The 25,466-nt window shown below is 36.7% G+C and overlaps 1 protein-coding gene across 2 annotated transcripts in view; it reads left to right on the forward strand.

The window, feature by feature from the left end:
* Window positions 1-19,198: 19,198 nt before the first annotated feature.
* The window catches only part of LOC123533077 (DBH-like monooxygenase protein 1), a 32,119-nt gene continuing 25,851 nt past the window's right edge, over window positions 19,199-25,466 (forward strand). Inside the window, exons 1-2 of one of the 2 annotated variants that reach the window (XM_045314697.2) lie at window positions 19,199-19,296; window positions 20,504-20,699. In XM_045314697.2, coding sequence (XP_045170632.2) covers window positions 19,283-19,296; window positions 20,504-20,699 — 210 coding nt within the window. In that variant the 5' untranslated portion in view covers window positions 19,199-19,282. Of the gene's footprint in view, window positions 19,297-20,503; window positions 20,700-25,466 lie in introns of those variants that run through there. The other variant, XM_053519747.1, reaches the window with a different exon arrangement.

A 25,466-nucleotide genomic window follows, 5' to 3' on the forward strand; every position in this document is an offset into this window, starting at 1 on the left:
GAAGCCTTTATTGCGGTACCCGTTTCGTGTTGATTTAGAATGACTGTGCAAAGCCTTTATTGCGGTACCCGTTTCGTGTTGATTTAGAATGACTGTACGAAGCCTTTGTTGCGGTACCCGTTTCGTGTTGATTTAGAATGACTGTGCGAAGCCTTTGTTGCGGTACCCGTTTCGTGTTGATTTAGAATGACTGTGCGAAGCCTTTGTTGCGGTACCCGTTTCGTGTTGATTTAGAATGACTGTGCAAAGCCTTTATTGCGGTACCCGTTTCGTGTTGATTTAGAATGACTGTGCAAAGCCTTTATTGCGGTTCCCGTTTCGTGTTGATTTAGAATGACTGTGCAAAGCCTTTATTGCGTTACCCGTTTCGTGTTGATTTAGAATGACTGTGCAAAGCCTTTATTGCGGTACCCGTTTCGTGTTGATTTAGAATGACTGTGCAAAGCCTTTATTGTAGTACCCGTTTCGTGTTGATTTAGAATGACGGTACTGGGCCTTTATTGCGGTACCCGTTTCGTGTTGATTTAGAATGACTGTACTGGGCCTTTATTGCGGTACCCGTTTCGTGTTGATTTAGAATGACGGTGCAAAGCCTTTATTGCGGTACCCGTTTCGTGTTGATTTAGAATGACTGTGCAAAGCCTTTATTGCGGTACCCGTTTCGTGTTGATTTAGAATGACTGTACTGGGCCTTTATTGCGGTACACGTTTCGTGTTGATTTAGAATGACGGTGCAAAGCCTTTATTGCGGTACCCGTTTCGTGTTGATTTAGAATGACTGTGCGAACCCTTTATTGTGGTACCCGTTTCGTGTTGATTTAGAATGACTGTGCAAAGCCTTTATTGCGGTACCCGTTTCGTGTTGATTTAGAATGACTGTGCGAAGCCTTTATTGCGGTACCCGTTTCGTGTTGATTTAGTATGACTGTACTGGGCCTTTATTGCGGTACCCGTTTCGTGTTGATTTAGAATGACGGTGCAAAGCCTTTATTGCGGTACCCGTTTCGTGTTGATTTAGAATGACTGTGCAAGGCCTTTATTGCGGTACCCGTTTCGTGTTGATTTAGAATGACTGTGCAAAGCCATTATTGCGGTACCCGTTTCGTGTTGATTTAGAATGACTGTACTGGGCCTTTATTGCGGTACCCGTTTCGTGTTGATTTAGAATGACTGTGCAAAGCCTTTATTGCGGTACCCGTTTCGTGTTGATTTAGAATGACTGTGCAAAGCCTTTATTGCGGTACCCGTTTCGTGTTGATTTAGAATGACTGTGCAAAGCCTTTATTGCGGTACCCGTTTCGTGTTGATTTAGAATGACTGTACTGGGCCTTTATTGCGGTGCCCGTTTCGTGTTGATTTAGAATGACTGTGCGAAGCCTTTATTGCGGTACCTGTTTCGTGTTGATTTAGAATGACTGTGCAAAGCCTTTATTGCGGTTCCCGTTTCGTGTTGATTTAGAATGACTGTGCAAAGCCTTTATTGCGGTTCCCGTTTCGTGTTGATTTAGAATGACTGTGCAAAGCCTTTATTGCGGTACCCGTTTCGTGTTGACTTAGAATGACTGTACTGGGCCTTTATTGCGGTACCCGCTTCGTGTTGATTTAGAATGACTGTGCAAAGACTTTATTCCGGTACCCGTTTCGTGTTGATTTAGAATGACTGTGCAAAGCCTTTATTGCGGTACCCGTTTCGTGTTGATTTAGAATTACTGTACTGGGCCTTTATTGCGGTACCCGTTTCGTGTTGATTTAGAATGACTGTGCGAAGCCTTTGTTGCGGTACCCGTTTCGTGTTGATTTAGAATGACTGTGCGAAGCCTTTGTTGCGGTACCCGTTTCGTGTTGATTTAGAATGACTGTGCGAAGCCTTTGTTGCGGTACCCGTTTCGTGTTGATTTAGAATGACTGTGCGAAGCATTTATTGCGGTACCCGTTTCGTGTTGATTTAGAATGACTGTGCGAAGCCTTTATTGCGGTACCCGTTTCGTGTTGATTTAGAATGACTGTGCGAAGCCTTTATTGCGGTACCCATTTCGTGTTGATTTAGAATGACTGTGCGAAGTCTTTATTGCGTTACCCGTTTCGTGTTGATTTAGAATGACTGTACTGGGCCTTTGTTGCGGTACCCGTTTCGTGTTGATTTAGAATGACTGTGCAAAGCCTTTGTTGCGGTACCCGTTTCGTGTTGATTTAGAATGACTGTGCAAAGCCTTTATTGCGGTACCCGTTTCGTGTTGATTTAGAATGACCGCACTGGGCCTTTATTGCGGTACCCGTTTCGTGTTGATTTATAATTACTGTGCGAAGCCTTTATTGCGGTACCCGTTTCGTGTTGATTTAGAATGACTGTACTGGGCCTTTATTGCGGTACCCGTTTCGTGTTGATTTAGAATGACTGTGCAAAGCCTTTATTGCGATACCCGTTTCGTGTTGATTTAGAATGACTGTGCGAAGCCTTTATTGCGGTACCCGTTTCGAGTTGATTTAGAATGACTGTACTGGGCCTTTATTGCGGTACCCGTTTCGTGTTGATTTAGAATGACTGTACTGGGCCTTTATTGCGGTACCCGTTTCGTGTTGATTTAGAATGACTGTACTGGGCCTTTATTGCGGTACCCGTTTCGTGTTGATTTAGAATGACTGTGCAAAGCCTTCATTGCGGTTCCCGTTTCGTGTTGATTTAGAATGACTGTGCGAAGCCTTAATTGCGGTTCCCGTTTCGTGTTGATTTAGAATGACTGTGCGAAGCCTTTATTGCGGTACCCGTTTCGTGTTGATTTAGAATGACTGTACTGGGCCTTTATTGCGGTACCCGTTTCGTGTTGATTTAGAATGACTGTGCAAAGCCTTCATTGCGGTTCCCGTTTCGTGTTGATTTAGAATGACTGTGCGAAGCCTTAATTGCGGTTCCCGTTTCGTGTTGATTTAGAATGACTGTGCTAAGCCTTTATTGCGGTACCCGTTTCGTGTTGATTTAGAATGACTGTGCAAAGCCTTTATTGCGGTACCCGTTTCGTGTTGATTTAGAATGACTGTACCGGGCCTTTATTGCGGTACCCGTTTCGTGTTGATTTAGAATGACTGTGCAAAGCCTTTATTGCGGTACCCGTTTCGTGTTGATTTAGAATGACTGTACTGGGCCTTTATTGCGGTACCCGTTTCGTGTTGATTTAGAATGACTGTGCAAAGCCTTTATTGCGGTACCCGTTTCGTGTTGATTTAGAATGACTGTACTGGCCTTTATTGCGGTACCCGTTTCGTGTTGATTTAGAATGACTGTACTGGGCCTTTATTGCGGTACCCGTTTCGTGTTGATTTAGAATGACTGTGCAAAGCCTTTATTGCGGTTCCCGTTTCGTGTTGATTTAGAATGACTGTACTGGGCCTTTATTGCGGTACCCGTTTCGTGTTGATTTAGAATGACTGTGCAAAGCCTTTATTGCGGTACCCGTTTCTTGTTGATTTAGATTGACTGTGCAAAGCCTTTATTGCGGTACCCGTTTCGTGTTGATTTAGAATGACTGTACTGGGCCTTTATTGCGGTACCCGTTTCGTGTTGATTTAGAATGACTGTGCAAAGCCTTTATTGCGGTACCCGTTTCGTGTTGATTTAGAATGACTGTGCGAAGCCTTTATTGCGGTACCCGTTTCGTGTTGATTTAGAATGACTGTGCAAAGCCTTTATTGCGGTACCCGTTTCGTGTTGATTTAAAATGACTGTACAAAGCCTTTATTGCGGTACCCGTTTCGTGTTTATTGAGAATGACTGTGCAAAGCCTTTATTGCGGTACCCGTTTCGTGTTTATTTAGAATGACTGTGCAAAGCCTTTATTGCGTTACCCGTTTCTTGTTGATTTAGAATGACTGTGCAAAGCCTTTATTGCGGTACCCGTTTCGTGTTTATTTAGAATGACTGTACTGGGCCTTTGTTGCGGCACCAGTTTCGTGTTGATTTAGAATGACTGTGCAAAGCCTTTATTGCGGTTCCCGTTTCGTGTTGATTTAGAATGACTGTGCGAAGCCTTTATTGCGGTACCCGTTTCGTGTTGATTTAGAATGACTGTGCGAAGCCTTTATTGCGGTACCCGTTTCGTCTGGATTTAGAATGACTGTACTGGGCCTTTATTGCGGTACCCGTTTCGTGTTGATTTAGAATGACTGTACTGGGCCTTTATTGTGGTACCCGTTTCGTGTTGATTTAGAATGACTGTGCAAAGCCTTTATTGCGGTACCCGTTTCATGTTGATTTAGAATGACTGTACTGGGCCTTTATTGTGGTACCCGTTTCGTGTTGATTTAGAATGACTGTACTGGGCCTTTATTGTGGTACCCGTTTCGTGTTGATTTAGAATGACTGTGCAAAGCCTTTATTGCGGTACCCGTTTCGTGTTGATTTAGAATGACTGTACCGGGCCTTTATTGCGGTACCCGTTTCGTGTTGATTTAGAATGACTGTTCTGGGCCTTTATTGCGGTACCCGTTTCGTGTTGATTTAGAATGGCTCTACTGGGCCTTTATTGCGGTACCCGTTTCGTTTTGATTTAGAATGACTGTGCAAAGCCTTTGTTGCGGTACACGTTTCGTGTTGATTTAGAATGACTGTACCGGGCCTTTATTGCGGTACCCGTTTCGTGTTGATTTAGAATGACTGTACTGGGCCTTTATTGCGGTACCCGTTTCGTGTTGATTTAGAATGACTGTACTGGGCCTTTATTGCGGTACCCGTTTCGTGTTGATTTAGAATGACTGTACCGGGCCTTTATTGCGGTACCCGTTTCGTGTTGATTTAGAATGACTGTACTGGGCCTTTATTGTGGTACCCGTTTCATTTTGAATTAGAATAACTGTACCAAGCCTTTATTGTGGTACCCGTTTCATATTTCATTTAAAAATCTGTACTGGGCCTTTATTGCGGTACCCGTTTCGTGTTGATTTAGAATGACTGTGCTTCGACTTTATTGTGAACGGTCGTATCTCGATCAAATGACCTCATTTTTTTACCAAAATTGCAAAGCCAGTAAAACGATATAATATGATTGTGCAATATTTCTGTCGTATAACTATTTCATCATAAGATGGTCATAAACGCTTGCATGTGCAAAGTAACATCTCTGAAAAATTATTGTAACCTGGCATCGGAAGAATTTTAAAAGAAAAAACTGTTTTCTTTAAATACGAATGCGTTAATTTTCAACAAAAAGTAAATGCGCAAATGTTTTAAGTCGGACAAATATGAAATACAAGTATTATTAGTATAGCATGTTTTTGTCATTTCTAAGCTGTAATATCGTGGATCGGTTATGAGTAACGCCTAAAAAGGCTTGGTGAAATACTTGTTTTGTTTTTCTTACTCTTTCCGTGTCTTTCACAATGTGATTCGTTAGATTTAGCTTTAATCAATATATTATAAAATATAATTAAGCACTAACATTATTTTTTGAGCGACCCTCGTATTACTATCGCGTTTTAAAGGCTCATAAATGTGACTGTCACATTTTCCATTATGAACATAAAATACATTAATATCTTGTTAAATCCTATTTCGGATAATTAGTTTCTTTAACATTTGTCAAAGGCATGAATATTGCTGAATATACAAGAATGTTTTATTTAATCTATTGTTTTATTACCTCCCTGTATGACTCTAACTATAACAGTTCAAAGTAGTGCTTTTCTAACCATGTAAGTACGCATAACATCTATTTGGAAAGCTATTTCATCTGTTTTTAAGATTAAAATTTAAAGCACAACGGACCTGTTAGTTCCCCTAAGGATAAAATAAAATCTCATCTCACGTTTATAATACGCATCAAATACTTTCTTTACAAAGACAAGTCGCATATTTTGCTGAATAAACAGACACATGCGATAATTGCAGTGTTTTCAGGCGTTTACAACTATTTTAATGCTTTTGAAAAGACAACCACAGTAAGATAGTGATAATGCAATAGCTATTGTTTCCCTAAAATATTCCTTCAGGGTAAACAGGTCAGCGGACGGATTTTATCTTCATTATTTAGCGGAATTCAATGTAGTCATGATTTCATTTCAATTCTTTTTTGTTATATACGAAAGCTCGGTTAATAATGCATAATATGTTTTGGGATATATCTTGTCCTCTAATATGTATATAAGAAGAACCAATTGAAAACATAAAATGCTACGAAGCAAAATACATAATAGCAGAATCGGTTAGATTGAATTTATTCATGAGAGGTAAGTCGCAACACCACTCCCATCCCCAGCACTGACTCAAGAACCCTGTTGCACATAAACCTTGAATGGTCTCCATGATCCTAAAATGTCAGAAAACATAACGAAACCAAATCCGAGTATAGGAATACCTTTTACGAGCAGCACCAAACCCTTAATTCCGGCGGAAAATTAAATATATCCCTTTAGACTATATTTGGAATTGAAGTGAAATGTTGATAGAATAATTAATATGATTAAGAACAGGATGGAACAGGGAAAGAACAATTATCAAACCATACTGTTCTTTGTGAAGTTTTAGAGACACACGTTTACTCTCCTGTTAAAGCACATCCTGAAAACAACCGCCTCGGTAGCCTAGTGGTAGAGCGTCCGCTTCGAGTGCCGGAGGTCGTGGGTTCGATCCCCGGCCGCGTCATACCAAAGACGTAAAAAAATGGTACTAGCAGCTTCTTGGCTTGGTGCTCAGCATTAAGGTGGTAGTGCTAGGACTGGTCAACCTAGTTTCAGTATAATGTGACTGGGTGGGGTGTCGAGCCACGTGTCTACGGTATAAAGTTGGGCATTGTGCTCACTGCTGCAAGTAGACACCGTCGTTTATATGACTGAAAAAATGTTGGAAAAGACGTTAAACCCTAACACATACATCCTGAAAACGTCAAAACAGCAGTTTCATGATTACTTTATAGTAAGGCTTATTTTGCTGTTATATTATTTGGTTATTTGTCAGTCTTGCATTTTGGCGCTCTTGAAAAGCGCCCTCTTGAAAAGTGCCAACACGCCTAAACGAAATGGTAGAAATCAGCCACCATAGATATATGTCTTAGACTGTTTACTTCGTTTTTCACGCAGGAAGTTATACGCAACAGGATAAAGTTTGGTTTCTTATTAAAAATATTACGTCAACTATGCAAAATAATTTTTGAAAGAATGTCGAAAAGTATCGCATTTTTACATTGTGTGCTATTTATCGAACTATGTACACTGTGTGCTGTTTACTGAACTTCCTTTGTGATTTCGAATTCTTTTGTTAAACCGCAAAACTTCAAAATTTATGTAAACCCTATTTACCCTTAAAGCCGCGATTGAGGGCGTTAAAGTTTTCAATAAGAACATTAACATAAGATCGTTTACGCTAAGTGCTTATTAATTCATGTCAGATGTTTATTGGAGGTTTTTTAGAAATTTCTTAGCCGAATTAAGACGGATTAATTAATTTTAACTTGATTAATATGCTAAACATATTTAGCCTAGGAAATGATAAAAACATATGAAAAATTGTATTATGTTCGCCAAAGGTTGCATTTAAGACAATATATTTAGCCGAAATTTTTAAGTAAAACAAAATATATACTAGCAAGTAACTTCTGTTATTACCTTCTTTTGATCATCTTGGTTGCAACCAAGATAGCTCGGAAATAAATTAATTCCGAAACTATATAGATGCAGTTTAGTTTTAAATCTTACCTGTGATTCAAATAGTTGAATACCCCGATGACTATCAAATGAAAACGTAAAAAAAAAGAACTTTTATTGAAATGGATATTTTTCATATTACAGGTAATAATTAGCTTACTATATAATTATGTAAGGGGTTCCTTTGTTCCTTAAGGTATCCGCTCTACAAATAAGCAAGTTCTATATAACAGTGCTATTAAAACATATCAAATATTGATGCATGGTATAGTTGTATTGTCTACTGAAAAAGGAGTAATAATTACACATCATTGTGTCATTTTATTTAAGGTTTCTCTACCTTGGTTATGTAAGTACGTTTGACTGGTAGGATGAACTGTGAGAAATGTCAGTGAAATATATGTAGAACATTGCTACTAAGATACAGCCTGCTAGCTAGCTTAACGTCAATGTATGGTGTTGTTATGGCTTGATAGTTAGTTGCACATAAAACTTTAACCACATTTCTAAATCGAAAAAGTGCATAATTTACATTTAATAAAACCAGGAGTTATATAAGTTAGCTATGTTGTAGCTTGGTAAAGTTTCAGTCCAAAACATACAATGGTTACTGAGATTAAAACAAAAGTATAGTACAACCCTATCAGGAACAAAGATTAATACAACCTCGAGATCTGCTACATGTCGGCCAAAGTACACCCAAATCGATGTAAGCACGCCAAAACTACAAACGCGGTGTAACTGTATAAGAAAATGACGGCGTGACACAAGTAAAAACGTGCCTTTATACTAGAAGCCACAGAGTTTTAGAGTTTATTCAAATATATTCCACTGGGTTATAAGCCCACGGTGTCACACATATACATAATATAAACATAAAATAGTCACACATGTTTACCTGTGAGGCCCGTAACAGAGGGTGAATAGTTTCGTTTGATGAAATCATATTTAACTACCAAAGCTTAGAAATCGTCAGTTTATTGTGTGACTATTCCAGAGGCCTGCTTAGCTTAGTGGGGAAAGCGCAGATCTGCGGATCGTCGATTTGATAAGATACATGTCTGAAATCATTCGTCCTCCACCTCTGATTTATACGGAAAGCCGTAGTTCACCCCCGGAGTACTATTCAGATTTCTCTATATAACCATATTTGTCTGTTCTTCTACTTCCCTTATTCATTGTTGGAGAAGTAGACAGAGAAGTATCGCGTTGAAAAGTTGTTCTTCATCTCAATTTTTAATTTAGAAACCGACGGAGAAGAACACAACATAGTTCGGGAGTTGTATTACATGCGGTTGGTTGTTCTTCGTTTCCTTACAAACATCGATGGAGAACACAGCATAGTTTATATGCTTCGTCGAAAATGTACAATACCGTTGTTGGTTGTACTTTGTCTTTCTTAAAATCGGCGGAGAAGAACACGATATTGTCTGGATACTGCTTCTCCGACAATGAATAAGAGAAGTAGAAGAACAGCCATATAAGGTTATATAGAAAAAAACTGAATAGTACTCCGGGGGTGAACTACGACTTTCCTAATTTTTTTATTTAACAACCGACGGAGAGGAACACAACATAGTTTGGAGTATCGAGAAAAAACGAGCGAATTGTATAACATGCGGTTGGTTATTCTTCGTTTCCTTACAAAAAGCGACAGATAACACAGCTTAGTTTAGATGCTTCGTCGGAAAATCTTTGGGAGATGACAATACCGGTGTTGGTTGTTCTTCGTCCTTTTATAAAATCGGCGGAAAAGAACACGATATAGTCTGGATACTCCTTCTCCGGCAATGAGTAAGGGAAGTAGTAGAACAGCCATATATGATTATATAGACCATATATGATTATATAGAAAAAAATGAATAGTACTCCGGGGGTGAACTACGGCTTTCCATAGATTTATATGGGGAAGATGGCAGTTTTTAACAGGTTTGTACTGGCACAGAATCTAGGAAGTCGGATACACAGACTATTTTCCGCACACCTCTCGTGCGCTAAAGGTCGATGGTTCTATCGAAGTGCCTGCGTTTGCCTGGTGTCTTTCTTAACCTTTAAAGTTGAAAGCCGCAGTAAGGGCCACAAATGCAAAGGCAAACCATACCATTGAAATAGTTGACGCTATATTTTAAGCTTCGAGAAGCTACTGCGGCAGTCCGACCCTATATAAATCAGACTATTCTCAATCAATCGCATAGTTGTATAATACGATTATCTATGACTGCTTATATAAAACAATTGTGTATGGATGGGCCTTTACCCACGACATAAAGATACATATACATACAAAGAAGTATTGAAAATTATTACAGTTTTTGTTCCTCTGTTCTCACGATTCTACTCCATTGCTCCTTAGACTTTTTCAGACTGCAAGTCATATATTTTCAAAACCAATTCTGCGATCATATCCCTTCAACGGAAATATTTTGGATTTGAATTGATTTTAAATACTAGTGTGTTTAATTGTTTTCAAATAGAAATGTTTTAAACAGCAATCTTTAGAAAATAATTTTGATTAATGATACTTAGTTGGTATCACAACTAAGACAGACGAGAAGTTCTAAAGGCTATATACCAATAAAAGAAATTGTACTTTGTTTCATATAAAATCCATCTACTTCAGTACAATTTTGATACAGTTTCTAGATTTTCACTCCGTCGTAGACCTATTTTCCACAAGATATCCATACATTTGCTTCAAGAAAACGAAAAGAAAAAGGGGTGTTGAATAGTATGCAGTAAAATGCAAGCAAACTGAACTCAGGTACCCTCATATTGCCGCATTTCAGAAAGCGGTCTGCAGAATAAACACCCTACTTTCGTTTTCAAGTAAACAACTCGAAAACATGCGAATATTAGCATGAAAAGTATCTTATTTTATGTAGAATTCATTCCACGAGTGAAATAAAGTCCATTTGGCCCCCGATTTACGCGCAAATGCGCGAAAAATGGAAAAATTAGGATCTATTTATTAGGGACTTCTTTCGACTACACCAAGGAAGCACATTTTTGACCGAATTACTGCTATATAACCTAAAATTCGCACTCCATTTCCACTCTTTCATACCCTGTACTGTGTTGTAATACTAGAAAGCTAATTCCCACAAAGGCGGAAATTCCCGCATTTTTTACGCTAGGGATAATTGTCTGGCAAAAAATACTTTCGGATGTGACTATTTCATCATGTGTTATCATTTTATGCACACGTGTGCAAATCTTGCACAAGTGAATAGCATTCACATGATAAAATATATTCACCAGAATGTAAAATTGGCGCCTGTGGACCATCGTTGTTACGCCTTTTTGCCCTTTCGCCTTATAGATCGGTAAGGGCGGCAGTACGATAATACGACGCAAAGACGCGAAGATACGACCCAAATCTCGCGAAATTACAAGGCCAAAACACGATAACGTGATAACGACAAAGGGGTGTTGTGCTTTTCATTGCCTGTAATGAACGGGATCTGATATTATTTTGCTTGGCTGCATTATATGTCAAAATTTTAATGGCTCCATTAGCATTGTTTATATTGTAATACAAAAGATTTTACTAGAAAACCATCCCATTAATCATGAATGCGTTTGAAAAAAAAGTATGATATTTCAAATGATCAAATCAAGATGAAAGTGATATTAATATACTGTTCCGCATTTCAATGTGAATTTTCCACAAAATTAAAAACAAAATGACTGAATAAAGTCTAAGAGATTTGATAAAATTGACTAAATTTGACTTATTTCTATATTTTTTTAAATCAAGAACCTGGACGGAAAAAACCTTTGCAGGATGGACTCTGATGGTGATGGAACTTGGATGGTGATCGAAAGGCAATTTTGATCCTTACCGCATCTGGAGCATCATTGCGTAACAGAGGTCTACCATAAGGATCTCTTTAGTTGTTCGTCTCAGGATTTTGACGAACAATCAGTGATGGATGAGACTGAATCTGGAATAAAGGGGATTTAAACTTTCACATCCCGGTACATTTTCATAAATTCAAAATAAAAAGCTTTTTATTGTTATCTTAAGCGTTACTGTTGTGATTAATTGTAGGTAAAAGTGTTTCCTTTTTATACACCTGTTTTGAAAAAAACGGATGTATCATGTGATGGCGCGTGCGTCTTTTCGTCCGTCCGTCCATCAAGCTCGTATTCGTAGCATAACTTATTCAAGGTATTGACTTTAAACTTGACATACAGATAAATGGCAATGACACAATGTGCAGAGCACATAACATAGGTAGGTAGGTCAAAGGTTTAGATCACAAATGAAGCTCTAGGGTCAAATTTGACCTTCATGTTTCGTGTCCGGAGCATAATTTGATAACTGTTCAAGGTATTGACATGGAACTTGGCATACAGGCAGGTGGTGATGAGACAAAGTGGAGAGCTTATATGTAATTGTTGGTCAAAGGTCAAGGTCGCAGATGGAGCCCAAAGGTCAAATTTTCCCTTCATATTTCGTGTCCGGAGCATAACTTATTAACAATTCATGGTACTGACTTCCGTCTTGGCATAAAGGTAGGTGGCAATGAGACAATTTGCAGAGGGCATAAACCAGGTCTGTAGGTCAAACGTCAAGGTCACAGCAAATTCAGATCTGTCATATTTTATGTGCAGAGCATAACTTGATAAACATTCCAGGTAGTGACTTCAGACTAGGCAGCGATCAATTGATGTACATAGCACATAAACTTAGTCTGTAGATCAAATGTCAAGGCTACAAATATTGAGTTAAAATCTGTTCTTTGCATTAAGTGTCCAGAGTATAACTTCAAAACTCCTTTAGATGTTGACTTAAGTCTTGGAATACAGGAGGATGATAATGAGGTGTGGAGTGTATCAATCCACATCACTCACCGCCGCTCCTCACCCACACACACTAACCGCCGCCCTCGTCCCCTTTAACCCTTAAATTTACTTTTAGTTTCTTTTGCGTTAGTATTTCATCACCGCTGCCGCTCAACCCTGCTCACACCCCTTCTTTCAACCAGCCCCCACATCCACACAAGAAAACAGTTCTTTCAAGTTTACTTCCTCCTCCTTTCTCCTGCTCTCATCAATACATCGGACGTAAATTGCCCCGCTTTGTGGAACTCTTGTTTTTCTTTTTTTTTATAAACGAACCATTGTTTAAAGTATTTATTTAAACATCATTATCAGAGCAGCAAGTAATCGTGACTGAATAAAGTATAGCAGTATAGCAGTAACACTTAATTTGCTGGTCCAAAAATACTGATATTCTCAGTATCTCCAAAATTTCTGGGAAAACGACAAAAGCCCTTCTAGACTGCGTTACCACAGCATTCAGAGCCCTGCTATAATTTTGACAAGTTCAAATATAAAGTAACTTCACTCTGATTCCGGCCAGTCTCGTCGGCGTCCGACAGTGAACACCAGATGCGATATTGTCACAGTTGACTTGGTCTCAAGGAAATGTTAGATACAGTGCCTATTTGATAACACTATGTTTTCAACCGTTCCACTGGATAATTTAAACAGACAGGATAACACAAACTCCTTATACCGAAAACACACAGAAAGTGATAAATTAACCTAATAAATGAATTTAAAAAAAGTGTGGTAGCTCTGAAGTTTTATATCTTGTAAAAGCATTCATTGCGCCTGTAGTGGCAAGGTTTTACGGGTAGATATGTTCTATTTATTCAATGCCATTAAGCACAGTTGTTTCTCGAAAATGCTTAACGAAATCAATTGTATTAATGTACTAGGCGTATCAGCAGTAACCAAGGCAATTTCCAATGACAAGGAAGAACACGTTATAGCCAATGGCCAAAAATACATCTACGACAGCCCAGTGTTGTATGTGTAAGTGTTATTGTATTGCATCTTCGGAGATAAAACAAAGTAACGATGTTGCTCATTGCAGAACTGTAAGTGACGACATATTTGAAAACAGCTGCACATTTCTGTTAATTAACGTTACAGACAGTAAGTCAACTGAACAAACCGGAATTTAAAACACGTTACACGTGAAAACGGAGTATAAGAAATCAGTTTCTTTTGATTTGTCTTAACAAAAATTGATCTAGGTTTATGGTGCGCGTAAATCTACACGTTCAGTTAAGTACAGTTTCAGAATTTTTTCACAGCAATGTCCCTACAAAATGCCTACTCTCTCTCTCTCTCCTCCTCCTCCTCCTACTCCAAATTATTTATTTGAAACTTTAAAAGTATTCCTGTCCTCGTATCCAAGTTCAAAAGAATTTTACAGATATTTACTGTAGACTGTGTATCAAGTGCTGTGAGTGGGAAGAGGACTACGTGGATGGCTGCGACTTGAACAAGTTAGTAGACCCAACGAACGTAAATCCAAACACAAGTCCTCTTATTGGGAATTGGGTAGACAGTGATGCATTATTTGACTGAGAGAATATTAAATACATCTCAATTGTTTTTGTCTCCTTATTGTTTTGTAAAAGCAAATGTATGGCTTTTTCGAAAGTATTTCAAATAATAGTTTGCCGCAAAAAATTGAACAGTCGAACATGCAATTAAATCGTCATCAGATTGCGTTCAGATCTATTATACAATTAATTTTTTGATCCAGGATATCTCTTTATTAATTGATTGAAACAGATATTAAACCTTCTTTATATTACATGGTCTTATTAGGAGATTTGAATTGTTTCTTTTCAATCAATTTTCAGTGATCAAGAAAATATAGCAAGATATATTGCCCTTCAAGAAAACTGCAGAATTGGAGTATGTCTTGAAGAATGCAAGGAAGTTGTCCTTGAGATTTTCAGACATCCCTGTTATATTTCTTTTCAGTAATTCATGCTGTTGAACCAAATATGACGGTAGAATTTCCGATTACCTCTTTGAGTTGAACTTTGATATACCCTGTTTATAGCTACACAACAAATCATAAGTCAAAGTCTTTATATTTTGCTGTACAGTGAAATACCTCGCTCAGAAATTCAAATGCCACAAATGTAAATGGATGGTGAAAACGTTTTACTTTTATCCCTTTATGGTAGATACACTGAATCTTATACAAGCTTCTTTAAAGCCACTAGAAAAGGTTGCCCACACAAGCATGGGATGCATGGAAAAGTCACAAGACTTATTGTAAATCTGCATTAACCCATGTCAACAGAGTTGACTATTTATCAGAAAAAGTAAATTTCCTGATACAGAATATGCAGAATGTACCATTGAAAACATTGTTCATGTAAACAGCCTTACATAAATGCATTTCATCACTTGCCCATTTTTTAATTTGGATAAGTTAAAAAGGGTACATATCATAGATATACTTACTGAATGGCGAACAGTGCAGATCTACACAAGCCGCAAGAAACAGACTATGTCGTGTCCAGCATGAAAAGGCTTAACATTTTTACAAGAAATATTTGTAAAACACTTAAACGTACAAAATGTATGCTGTTTAATTATTTCAATAGTCCATCTTATATATTAATGCTTGTTACTTTTCCAAATCATACAGATGTTTTTATGCAGTAAATAGATCGTTTCTCCATGATATCATGTTTAATTACACCGTGAAACACACTTATTGTCCCACTTGAACTGTCTTCTTCAAGAACAGGTATATAGAAAACATAGGGACATACTGGTTACCTCAGTAAAGAAAAACTCTACTTTACTTTTTATTATCTCCTTTCATTTAATTTACTCGCAACACTTTGGTCCGGAGCATAACTCCATAACTATCAAGAAGATTTCGTTAGACCTTCACAGAATAGCAGATATCATTAAGAAAAAGCTCAGTCTATAAGATATATAATTCTTCTTTACTTGACATTGACGTTTTGGCAAAAACAAAGTGTTGCATATTAAGTGAAATTATTAAATGCACTTAGGGTAGAAATATGAGCTATAAAAATCGAAACTATCAGTTATCATCATAAACGATTTTGATAGTACATATCATTCATTTTGTACAAAAAAAAAATGTGTTACTTCATATATTGTTAAACTTTCAGTATAGCTCTTGCAAGGTAGCCATTTTTATCACCAGAGATTCTGTCTTCAGTCATTCTATATACCATGGTTCGTTTCAGTCGGCTTTATAGGTCTAAGGTACCATTTTTTGTCGAACTTTTATACAGCAGAATGCCGCGCAGCTCTTCGATTCTTCAGCTGTGTGCTTATAACGGATTTGAGGTATATCATATCCGCAGATATCTTTTATCCGAATCAAAATTAGCTGTTTATGGATTAGCGTCTCTCATATGGTTCAGGATCAGCTTACTGTTGATTGATATCGGGTCACTTTATCGTCATTTTACTACAAATGTTCACTAAAATGTGAAAATGCGGCATTAATGTGCAAAATGAATAAAATAAACAGTACAGATGCAGACCAATGTACGATTTAAAATTAAAGATCATATACAAGATGAATTTCAAACATCATTTCCAGTTTTAGTGTAAAATTGTATTTTTTTTTAAATTCTGTTTTTGTTTGTTTACATTTCGCCAAACATGTGCACACTGCCGTGACCTCTAGACCGGATGTTCATTAGGGAAGGTCAAGCAAGTTTTTTTCTGTAACGTTGACGAAAGCATAAAATATGTTGATAATCTCGGCAATATGGAATATTGAGACAAGGTGACTGGTGCACGATGGAAGATAAATTATCGCTTGTTAAATATACTAGGTACCCGTTCACCGAACTTCGCGTTTATGTTGAGAAATTTACGATTGAAACGGGTTGGTATATTTTCGCGTTGATGACCATGGTTCTTATAGAATACTTAGGGGTAGGGTATAACATATACAGAGGCATTTTCTTTCTGATCTGGCGCCAGTGTACCGGGTGAGCAAAAGATTATCACGTTGCCGTTAACATCTCCATGCATGCTACAGGCATTATTAGATTGAAAATTGGAGACAACGAGTGATTTACAGTAGAGTTCCTCACTGAAGATGCGGTTTGCTGTCGTATTAGACAGTGGAGGTGAACAAATTTGTGTCGATATTGTCATTCTGTACAAAGACTGTTTCATACTCACTTCTTATTTGGTGTATCATGTTCACTAGCATACCGGTATCTTTTTATAGCCTAAACCGTTGATTTTCCAACTTAGAACAGAGATTTGACGTGGTTTGCCGTTTTTGTCAAACATGCGGCACTCAAACATCAAACGAATGACGTGTACAATGGCTACTCTTGAATGAAAGAATGAAGAAGTTGTTTTTCTTCTAAGCAAAGTGATGTTGAAGCATCAAAGAACTGGAGAGACTCTTTGATGGTATTATGCCGAAGTAGTCTTTTTGTCAAAACAATGATAAAATGGCGTAGCCAATGTTTAGTCTTGAATGTAAAGTTTACAAAGTAGTTGTTTATGACAGAACTAGGATAGCATCGGATAAAAGACTTGGCCGTACGTATTTGTATAATACTTTAAAATTGGGAATGTGAACTATTGCAAGAAAATTGTTGGTTCTGAATCTTGCAATGCAGAAACTGTTATTGAATATTCAAATCATCAGCCCACATTTCCGAACCCTGCGCCAATACCTGCGCTTGGTGATACCGCATAGAAATGTTAATTCATTTTCTTGCGGTTAGTCAGATGAATCGTTTCTTCTTTTTTTTGTCATTGACGGTTGTACTAAATAATCTCTTCCTGTAAACCTCCATCTATTTCTGAATAATGAATGTTCATCTTTTGTTTTGCGTAAGAACTTATTAATTTAGAAACCCACCTACAATATTGCAAAATATATATTGAGAGTACCTGGATATCTATGGTATCCGATCTGCTACGAATTCTTTATCGAGCTTCAGAGTTGCCGTACTGGTTATTCACTTATTGCGTTCTATAATAAATACATAATGCCGTTGTTATATACATTGAATCTGAAATTCAACATGTCTACATGATCATGCAAAAATGATTGTTTCGTGAAGGACTAAAGTTTTTTGTTTTTTGTTTTTTCTTTTTCCTTTCCTTTTTTCCTTTCCTTTTCTTTTCTTTTCTTTTAAATACGTATAAATCTTCAGGTAAATAAGGTTTGCACGGCAACCGCTGCAATGTATTATGTAGTTATGAAATTTAAATCTTTTGGCCGATCTATTTACACCGAAAATACGATTTTCAATTTTGTAATACATTCAGTAAATATATCCGTTAAAGTAGTATCTGTTTTCACTATTATCACATGAACCAGCATTATGTACTAAATGCACCACTGTCTTTATAAAGATCTGATGTGCGTAAACAGGTACAAATGGAGTACAGTCATTCGGATATGTCTAACGCAGAAAGAGAGAGAGAGAGAGAGAGAGAGAGAGGGAGAGAGCCTTATTGACATAAATGTTGCTATGTTAAATCACCCCGAGTTGGATGATACAATAATTAGCTGTTAGCTAAATACTTATATTTATATTTATATTTGGGTTTTACGGGGCACCGACACAGTATAGGTTATATGGCGCCAACCAGGACTATAGTGGACGCAACTTGACCCCGACGGTTGACCTTTGTATTATAATACATAATGAGACACAACCTATTATTGAAAAGGAGTGTACGTAAAACGCCTCATTTCTTTAAATTCATAAACTTTAAAATTGACGTAGATTTATCGTGATATAGATTTACTGCAGTCGTGTAATCCTATCAAATGTATGTATACATACTTTGAAACTGCATTGTATACAAACTAATTCCATATAAATATACACGGCTACCCTAAGCAGTGTAAGCACACCTTATTTCTACAATGAAATAATCGATATGAATAATCAGCCTAAGGTCAACCATCGCGGTCAAGTTGCGACAACTATACAAATTTTCGTTTCACATCTCATTTACATCGAAATAAAAACATGAGGTATGGAATCAAAATTTGCATACCTGCTGGATTCACAGAGTTACAACAAAACCAAGTGTTAAGACCCTATTAGTCGCCTCTTACGATCATGCAAGGGTAAGGTAAACAGATCGTCCCAGAACCACATTGGGCGTTAGCTAAATAAATTATTAAAGAGACTGGCGCTTACAAATATGAACACTTTTTTACTAAAGTTTTATAAGTCAACATGAAATGGTTGGTAAACGTACGCAATCAAGACACGCATCGGTAGACCTATTACAATATATTTATTTATTCAATTTTGGGTTTTATCTCGTACCGACACAATTATAGGTCATATGGCGACTTTCCAGCGGGCATGTGGGTAGAACCACCGACATCCCGTAAGCTTGGTTGCTTCCTCACACCGATGAGAAGCAAGTGATTTGAAGTCAGCGACCTTAACCACTTGACCACGGAGGCCCTAACCTGTTACAAATGATTCTTAACATGTTACGTGTAAACTGCCTACCCAAGATAACTCGGTTTAAAGTAACCTTTGAAAGTATGCAATGACACCCGCTTGTTCCGTTGCATTGTGGGTTTTTTTACGTTATTTCTTTTGTGTTGACATTAGAGGTGTGCATGCTGAGTCACACTCATTTGAACTGAAAAGTAAGGGTGTCATTCCCCCATTCTATTATATTCACATTTTAGAATTAGTAACGATTTTTAGAACATCATGTGATTTCTTATTTCAAAACGCCAAAGTTTAAAATTGAGGTGATCTAGGAGCGAGCACTTTAAGTGGTATAAATATATTCATACACTTGTCTGAGTTGTCATTTTGCATTGGATATAATGGCTTATAACAGGTATTTTCAAATTAAAGTATATAAGACGAGGTCTGCATGGATCAAGGCTTTTTTTCTTCTTAAATATTGTACTAACGTCTCATACTAGTATAAATTTTTGTTTTAAAATTTACGGAATGTGCTATACAAATAAATTGTTGGTAATTATATAAAAGATGATTTATACATAAAATTGCAGCATTTCGGGAAACAGCCTGTTCCAAGGATTATAACAGAAGCACACATTTTCCATTGTGCTTATCAACCAACACTGAAAAAAATGTAAAAAAAAAAAATGAATAATTTTCACTAATTTCTTTTGGATTTTCAATATATTTATTGTGCTGATTGACTTAAGAGTCTGCTTGGTAACTATATTGTTAATTTGTTACTGTTTAAACGGAAAAAAATCGTATTTTTATTTTATTTGTTTTTGCAGTTTTAGTACGCTAACAGAAATGCAAAACATTAGACTTTACAAGCAAAATATTTACTTGTAGTACTAACGTTAGTCAAGAAGGTTGCACATGATGGTCTATAATACGGTGCCCCTAAAGTGACATGTTACGCACTTTTTTTCCACTTAGGTAAACGAAATAACTAATTCGTTTAAACGAAATAACTAATTCGTTTAAACGAAATGATTTCGTTTTTACGAAATGTTATTTCGTTTAAACGAATTAGTTATTTCGTTTAAACGAATTAGTTATTTCGTTTAAACGAAATCATTTCGTTTAAACGAAATAAAAAAAGTCTCACATTACCTAAGTGGAAAAAAAGTGCGTAACATGTCACTTTAGGGGCACCGTACTATATCATGTTTGTCCGCATTTTAAGAAGAAACATAACCACCAAATAAATTGATACAAAAATGTCATGATGGAGCGCAAAGCATTGACTTTTGCTGCATGTAAATCTTTACTCGCTTCGAATATATACAGAGGAATTCCATTTTGAGAACAAAATATACACTGTACTGGGATTTTATAACGGTCGAGATGGTTCTGCTGTTGCTGTGTTTCCCCGCAAATGTGCGATCCAAACTAGTCAATATTGCCTTGTAAGGTGTTAAAAGCAAGACAGGTAAGAACAAATGTGTTTAACACGAGAGATATATTTGCAAAGCTAAAGGTGTGTCCAATGAACTTATGGTAATACTTATACAAATAACTAATTATAGAACGCGCATCTCCAACTATCTAATAAAACGTACGATATTTTTTATCAGTTTACAGTTACTGTTGGCGCTTGGCTTGTTTCGTTTTGGAGAAAGTTACCCATCTTTTCAGCAAAACATTCCAAACGGTGAAATCATACCGAGCCCATGCAACCCAAATCACGTCTGGCAGGGTGTCGGACATAAGGTCAAGGGCGGAGGAGGAGATAGGAACCAATTTGGAATCGATTTTGATGAAAATGGATACGTAAGTTATTATAAGCTTGGTAAATTACTTAAGTTATATCAATTTATATGACTTTAAGATAATCACGTTTTAACATTCGTCACCGCTGTAATATTGTAGGGGCCAGACCTGTTTCTTTTTCACAATGTAAAATCTTTCCGCGAAAAATTGAGAGTTACCACAGGCAGCCGATAGCTGCTGGATTGTTTATGTTTGAAAGGAAATTTAGTAAAAAAACGTACGTCTATTGCAACTTTCAGTTCTTTCTATAAAGCAGCTTTGAAAACTAAGGATCGTGCTTACAAAACACTCTAAGTATTTCGTCAGCACCATAGTTTAACAGGACAGAACCATACAGGGTAAATATATCAACAGAAACTGAAAAAATGCAAGTTACAAATCCATCCAAGATTATGGTATGATATTTTAAACTGTGTGATCAGTAAAAGGTCCATTACTAAGGGAAAGTGAGTTGGCAATTTTTTTCATAGCCAGTGCATAGACTTCTGCAAGACACTAAATAATGAAGATTGACAGGTCAAAATTTACAGAAGGTCTTTGGAACTCAAAGAAATGTATGTGTATTATGTTGAAATTTCAATGAATCGACAGAATGACCCCCCAGGTCTTTTTAACTTTCTTCATACTTCATAGAAAAATAATTGTACATATACTGCGATTTATTTCGAATTTCTACATACCAACTTTCATTTTCCAATAAAATGAAATAGTTTCTGTGCTTTTTAAAAGAAATTAAAATGTTCACTTTCCTTAGTATTGGACCTTTAACCTTCTATTTATATCTTACACAACGCGATATTGCTACGGGTGTAACCGTGTGTATGAGATATATATTGAACTCCTTACCCGACACTCATTAACCTTCGTCATAGTCTCGGTCGTTTCCATTGTTTTTCGCTATATTAGTATTTTGAAAATATCTACATTTATTAAAATAACCTATATAGTTTACTATAGGTTTTTCAATATTTACATCGCTATTTAGGATACGGAATAATTATGAGTGCCAGGGCAATACTTACGGACAAATACAATAAAATAAAAACGTTTCGCATTTTTAAGCAAACATATACACTAGACCCGTCACGTTTAGAATGATAATAAACCAATGACATAGGTAATAAAAGCATTCAAATTTTAATTTTAAGTGATTCCTACAACAATTTTTAGCTATTTTTAAATGAATGAATGAATGAATGAATGAATGAATGAATCAATCAATCAATCAATCCTGAAAATAATAAAATAATAATAATGATGATGATAATAATAATAATAATAATAACTATAATAATAATGAAATTGACAACAATAAAGTTTAACAGACACAATTGAATAAGCCGAACTAACTTGAGGCTCAAACATATATTAAGAAATGCATACTTACCCATCAGTAAGAAAAGAATTTATCTCAAGTTTGCAGCACTGTAGGTTAAAAATGTTTTTACTGAAGTACTGAAGGTGGCCATTCCAAATAGCTGAAATAGAAGACAGAAACTTTTTTTTCTGAAAGATTCGCTATTTGGTTTTGGTATATGAAGTTGGAGAACGAACATTAGAAGCAAATGGATCTTTGTGATACGCAGGAGGCATCAGGGGCATAGGGACGATTTGAGCATTGGGGCGGCGGAGGGGTGGGTTTGGGAGGGGGTGTCCCCCTCCTATGAACCTAGTCCGGGGTGGGCCCGGGAAAATTTTGCATATAGCTAGAGTAAATGGTGCAATCTGGCGACTTCTTAGACTGCTCAATAGCTGTTGAACATACTCGTTTTTTTTTCGAGTTTTCACCCCTATTTACAGTTTACTATGTTTAAACACTGTAATGGAGATACGATGCTAGATATGGACAATGTCTTGCCAGGGTAAAACCAGTAATGTCTAAGTAGGGGATCGAGCACAAGACCCTGACTTAAAGGGGTAATCCCATCCTTATAGCATTTTAGTCATTAAATGGCATTATAAAGGTAAAACGCAGTTCACTGTTTTCTTTGAACCATTGAGGGTTGGACGGAGTTCAGGGTTCTTTTTACCAAATGATCGATTTGGAAATGCAAAATTGCGAGGCTGATTGGCCTTTTATTTTTTATGTAGAAGCTGTAATACTTGTTAATTTAACTAGATCTGTAAAATCTATGAGGATTTTTCTACATTTTATGCGTTTTATTTAATCATTATGATTTGTGCCTTTGATTTTCTTTAATATATTTTATGTAAAGACATCTAAAGATCCCGATTTGCGTTTGTGTTTTATTTAAGATACTTTCCTTTGTCGGCAGAATTTGAGACACAACATTTAATTTAATTAAATTAACTTTCATTAATTAAATTAATGTATTGCCTATAATCCGAGTCTGCGGGACGTGAAAATACAGCGACCTTGGTCGTTGCGGATTACCTATTTTGTACAATACCCTGTCACATTTCGCCGCTCCTCGAAATATTGGGGCGGGGGGCGCCGCCCCTGCCGCCCCAGCTCCTACGCCCTTGGCTATATATGCCATATATGGTTTTATACATGAACATTGTCTTTCTGTAATTGGACTCTTCTCTGACAAAAGGTCATCCACCAGAGTCACAAATTCCCTGATAGTCGAATATCGGTTATTTAATTTTAAAGCAGTGCCACTTATAAATTGCAAAATGCAAGTTGGGATTTTAATAGTAGTTAAACCACCAAAGAATGGTACTTGACTTATTTGGTTCTTACAGCAGTTGTTTTTTGCAAAGTTATAAAAATTCGATAAAAAACGTTTGTTCTGTTCATATAAATGAATGTAGGGATAATACACTTTTTTGTGTATTAACGTCTGCAGAAGCCCGCGGGATTGTTTGACCTTCGGTCGAGGTCACAAACATATCCCAAGGGCTTCTGCAGACGTTAATACACAAAACAAACGACGACTTTATGTCTTGTTTTCATATGTGATGACTTGAAGATTCCGGTACATTTTTTATTTACCATTCCTGTTGTTCTTGGAAACGGTAAACATGTTATAAATATCCGTATCCAGGGCCCAGAAATAAACAACACATTCAAAAGCACATCCTGAGGGTTTTTAAGCGATTTTTTATATCTCTCGTTATTACAAACATAAAATTACCAATAATTGTTCATATCATTTCACAATTTGGTGGACTCGATCACAATTTAAAGAATATTAACTTTACATTCGAGTCATATTAAATACAGACGCAGTTGGAGTACGGATGAGTACGAACGTAGTGTCAAGCTTGCAAGCTGTTTATATGAATTCTTCGAGAAATTAGATAAAAACATACCGGCTGATACTTACCAAAATCATAAATATGATTCTTAAAAACAAAGAATCGCACAGGTAAACACGCGATTCTTCCACATTCACGGTTGTCTACAAAATCTGAAAGTTGACGCCGAGTTCTAAAAGGGGAGTAAACAAGGGAAGAAACGAGTACGAACATTGTTGGGAGCAGCGCATTTGGCCATGCCATGAATATACTACCACTTTAGATTCCCTAAAGTTTGCCGGGTTGTAGTGATGAATATAGCCAGTCTATCACTCTGATCCGTGACATTCCTTGCAAAGCATGGATGTAAATTGTCTAAATACATGTACACTGCTGACTATTGTACAAAAACCAACTAGAGCTAGTGCGGTCTCAATCAAATCGAGTCTGCAATATTCACTGTTTGCCTGTCCTCGGTGCTTCCGAGGTTTTGTTAATATATTATGTTATTATTAAGTTATTATGTATATCTCTATTTCAAGAATTTTACAAAAGCAGTTGATACAATTTTAGGTTTTTATTTATCAATAACATCTTTACATGTTTAAACGATGTTTCAGCAAATGACTTTTTTATTTACGCACAATATATTCTTTGACTTTTATGCTCCCGAAGGTGGGCATATTAAGATCGCATTGTCAGTCCGTCCGGCCATCCGGCCGTAACTTTCTAAATTCTTGTCCGGGCTGTAACTCTGCCATCCATGAAGGGATTTTGAAATAGTTTGGCATAAATATTAATTTGAATGAGACGACGTTTCACGTGTAATACTCAAACCCCTAGCTACAAGGTCAAGAGCACACTTAGAAGTCAAACGTTAATAAGGTTCAAGTAAAGTCTTTTGAAACCACCCCTCGGGTGAATATTTGTTTTAGTTTTTTACGCCGCATAGGCCTTAGTCTGTCATAAAGAATACATCAAATTGTTCATAATAAATAGAAGAAACTATTAAGAGAGGTTATTCTCCTTTGGACAACACATTTTGTCTTATATCACATGTGCTTTGCCCGTTCATGTTCTATTTTGTTGAAGATATCAAACTTCTTTTTCAAAAGTATTTTGTCATTACTTTTCTTATCATTTTGCATCTAACATGTTTGTCCAGGTACTCCGGGGGTTGAAAGTGTTACAAACCACGTACATTTAAAAAAAAAGCAAACAATGCAATATGAAAGTGGAAGTAGAGCTGTCAAATTGACAAAAAAAACTGCAGTATTTCAACAAATATAAAAGTAAACTATTTTTTCATTTCCCGGAGTATCTAGATAAGTATGTAAGACACACAACAAAAACAAATTTAGAAATAAAATATGTTTGTAAAAGAAGTTTGATATTTTGTACAAAATATAATGTGGACAGTTGAAGTACATGTTTTGTAAGACAAAATACATATTTCCAAACAAGGTGACCTCTATATAAAGTATTTTCTACTTCGTCTGAAGAACTCCGTATATATATGCTATGAATATTATGGGTCTTTTGGGTATAATTTCCAAAATGAAA

Source organism: Mercenaria mercenaria, chromosome 12 (assembly GCF_021730395.1).
Source record: "Mercenaria mercenaria strain notata chromosome 12, MADL_Memer_1, whole genome shotgun sequence".
Classification (NCBI taxonomy): domain Eukaryota; kingdom Metazoa; phylum Mollusca; class Bivalvia; order Venerida; family Veneridae; genus Mercenaria; species Mercenaria mercenaria.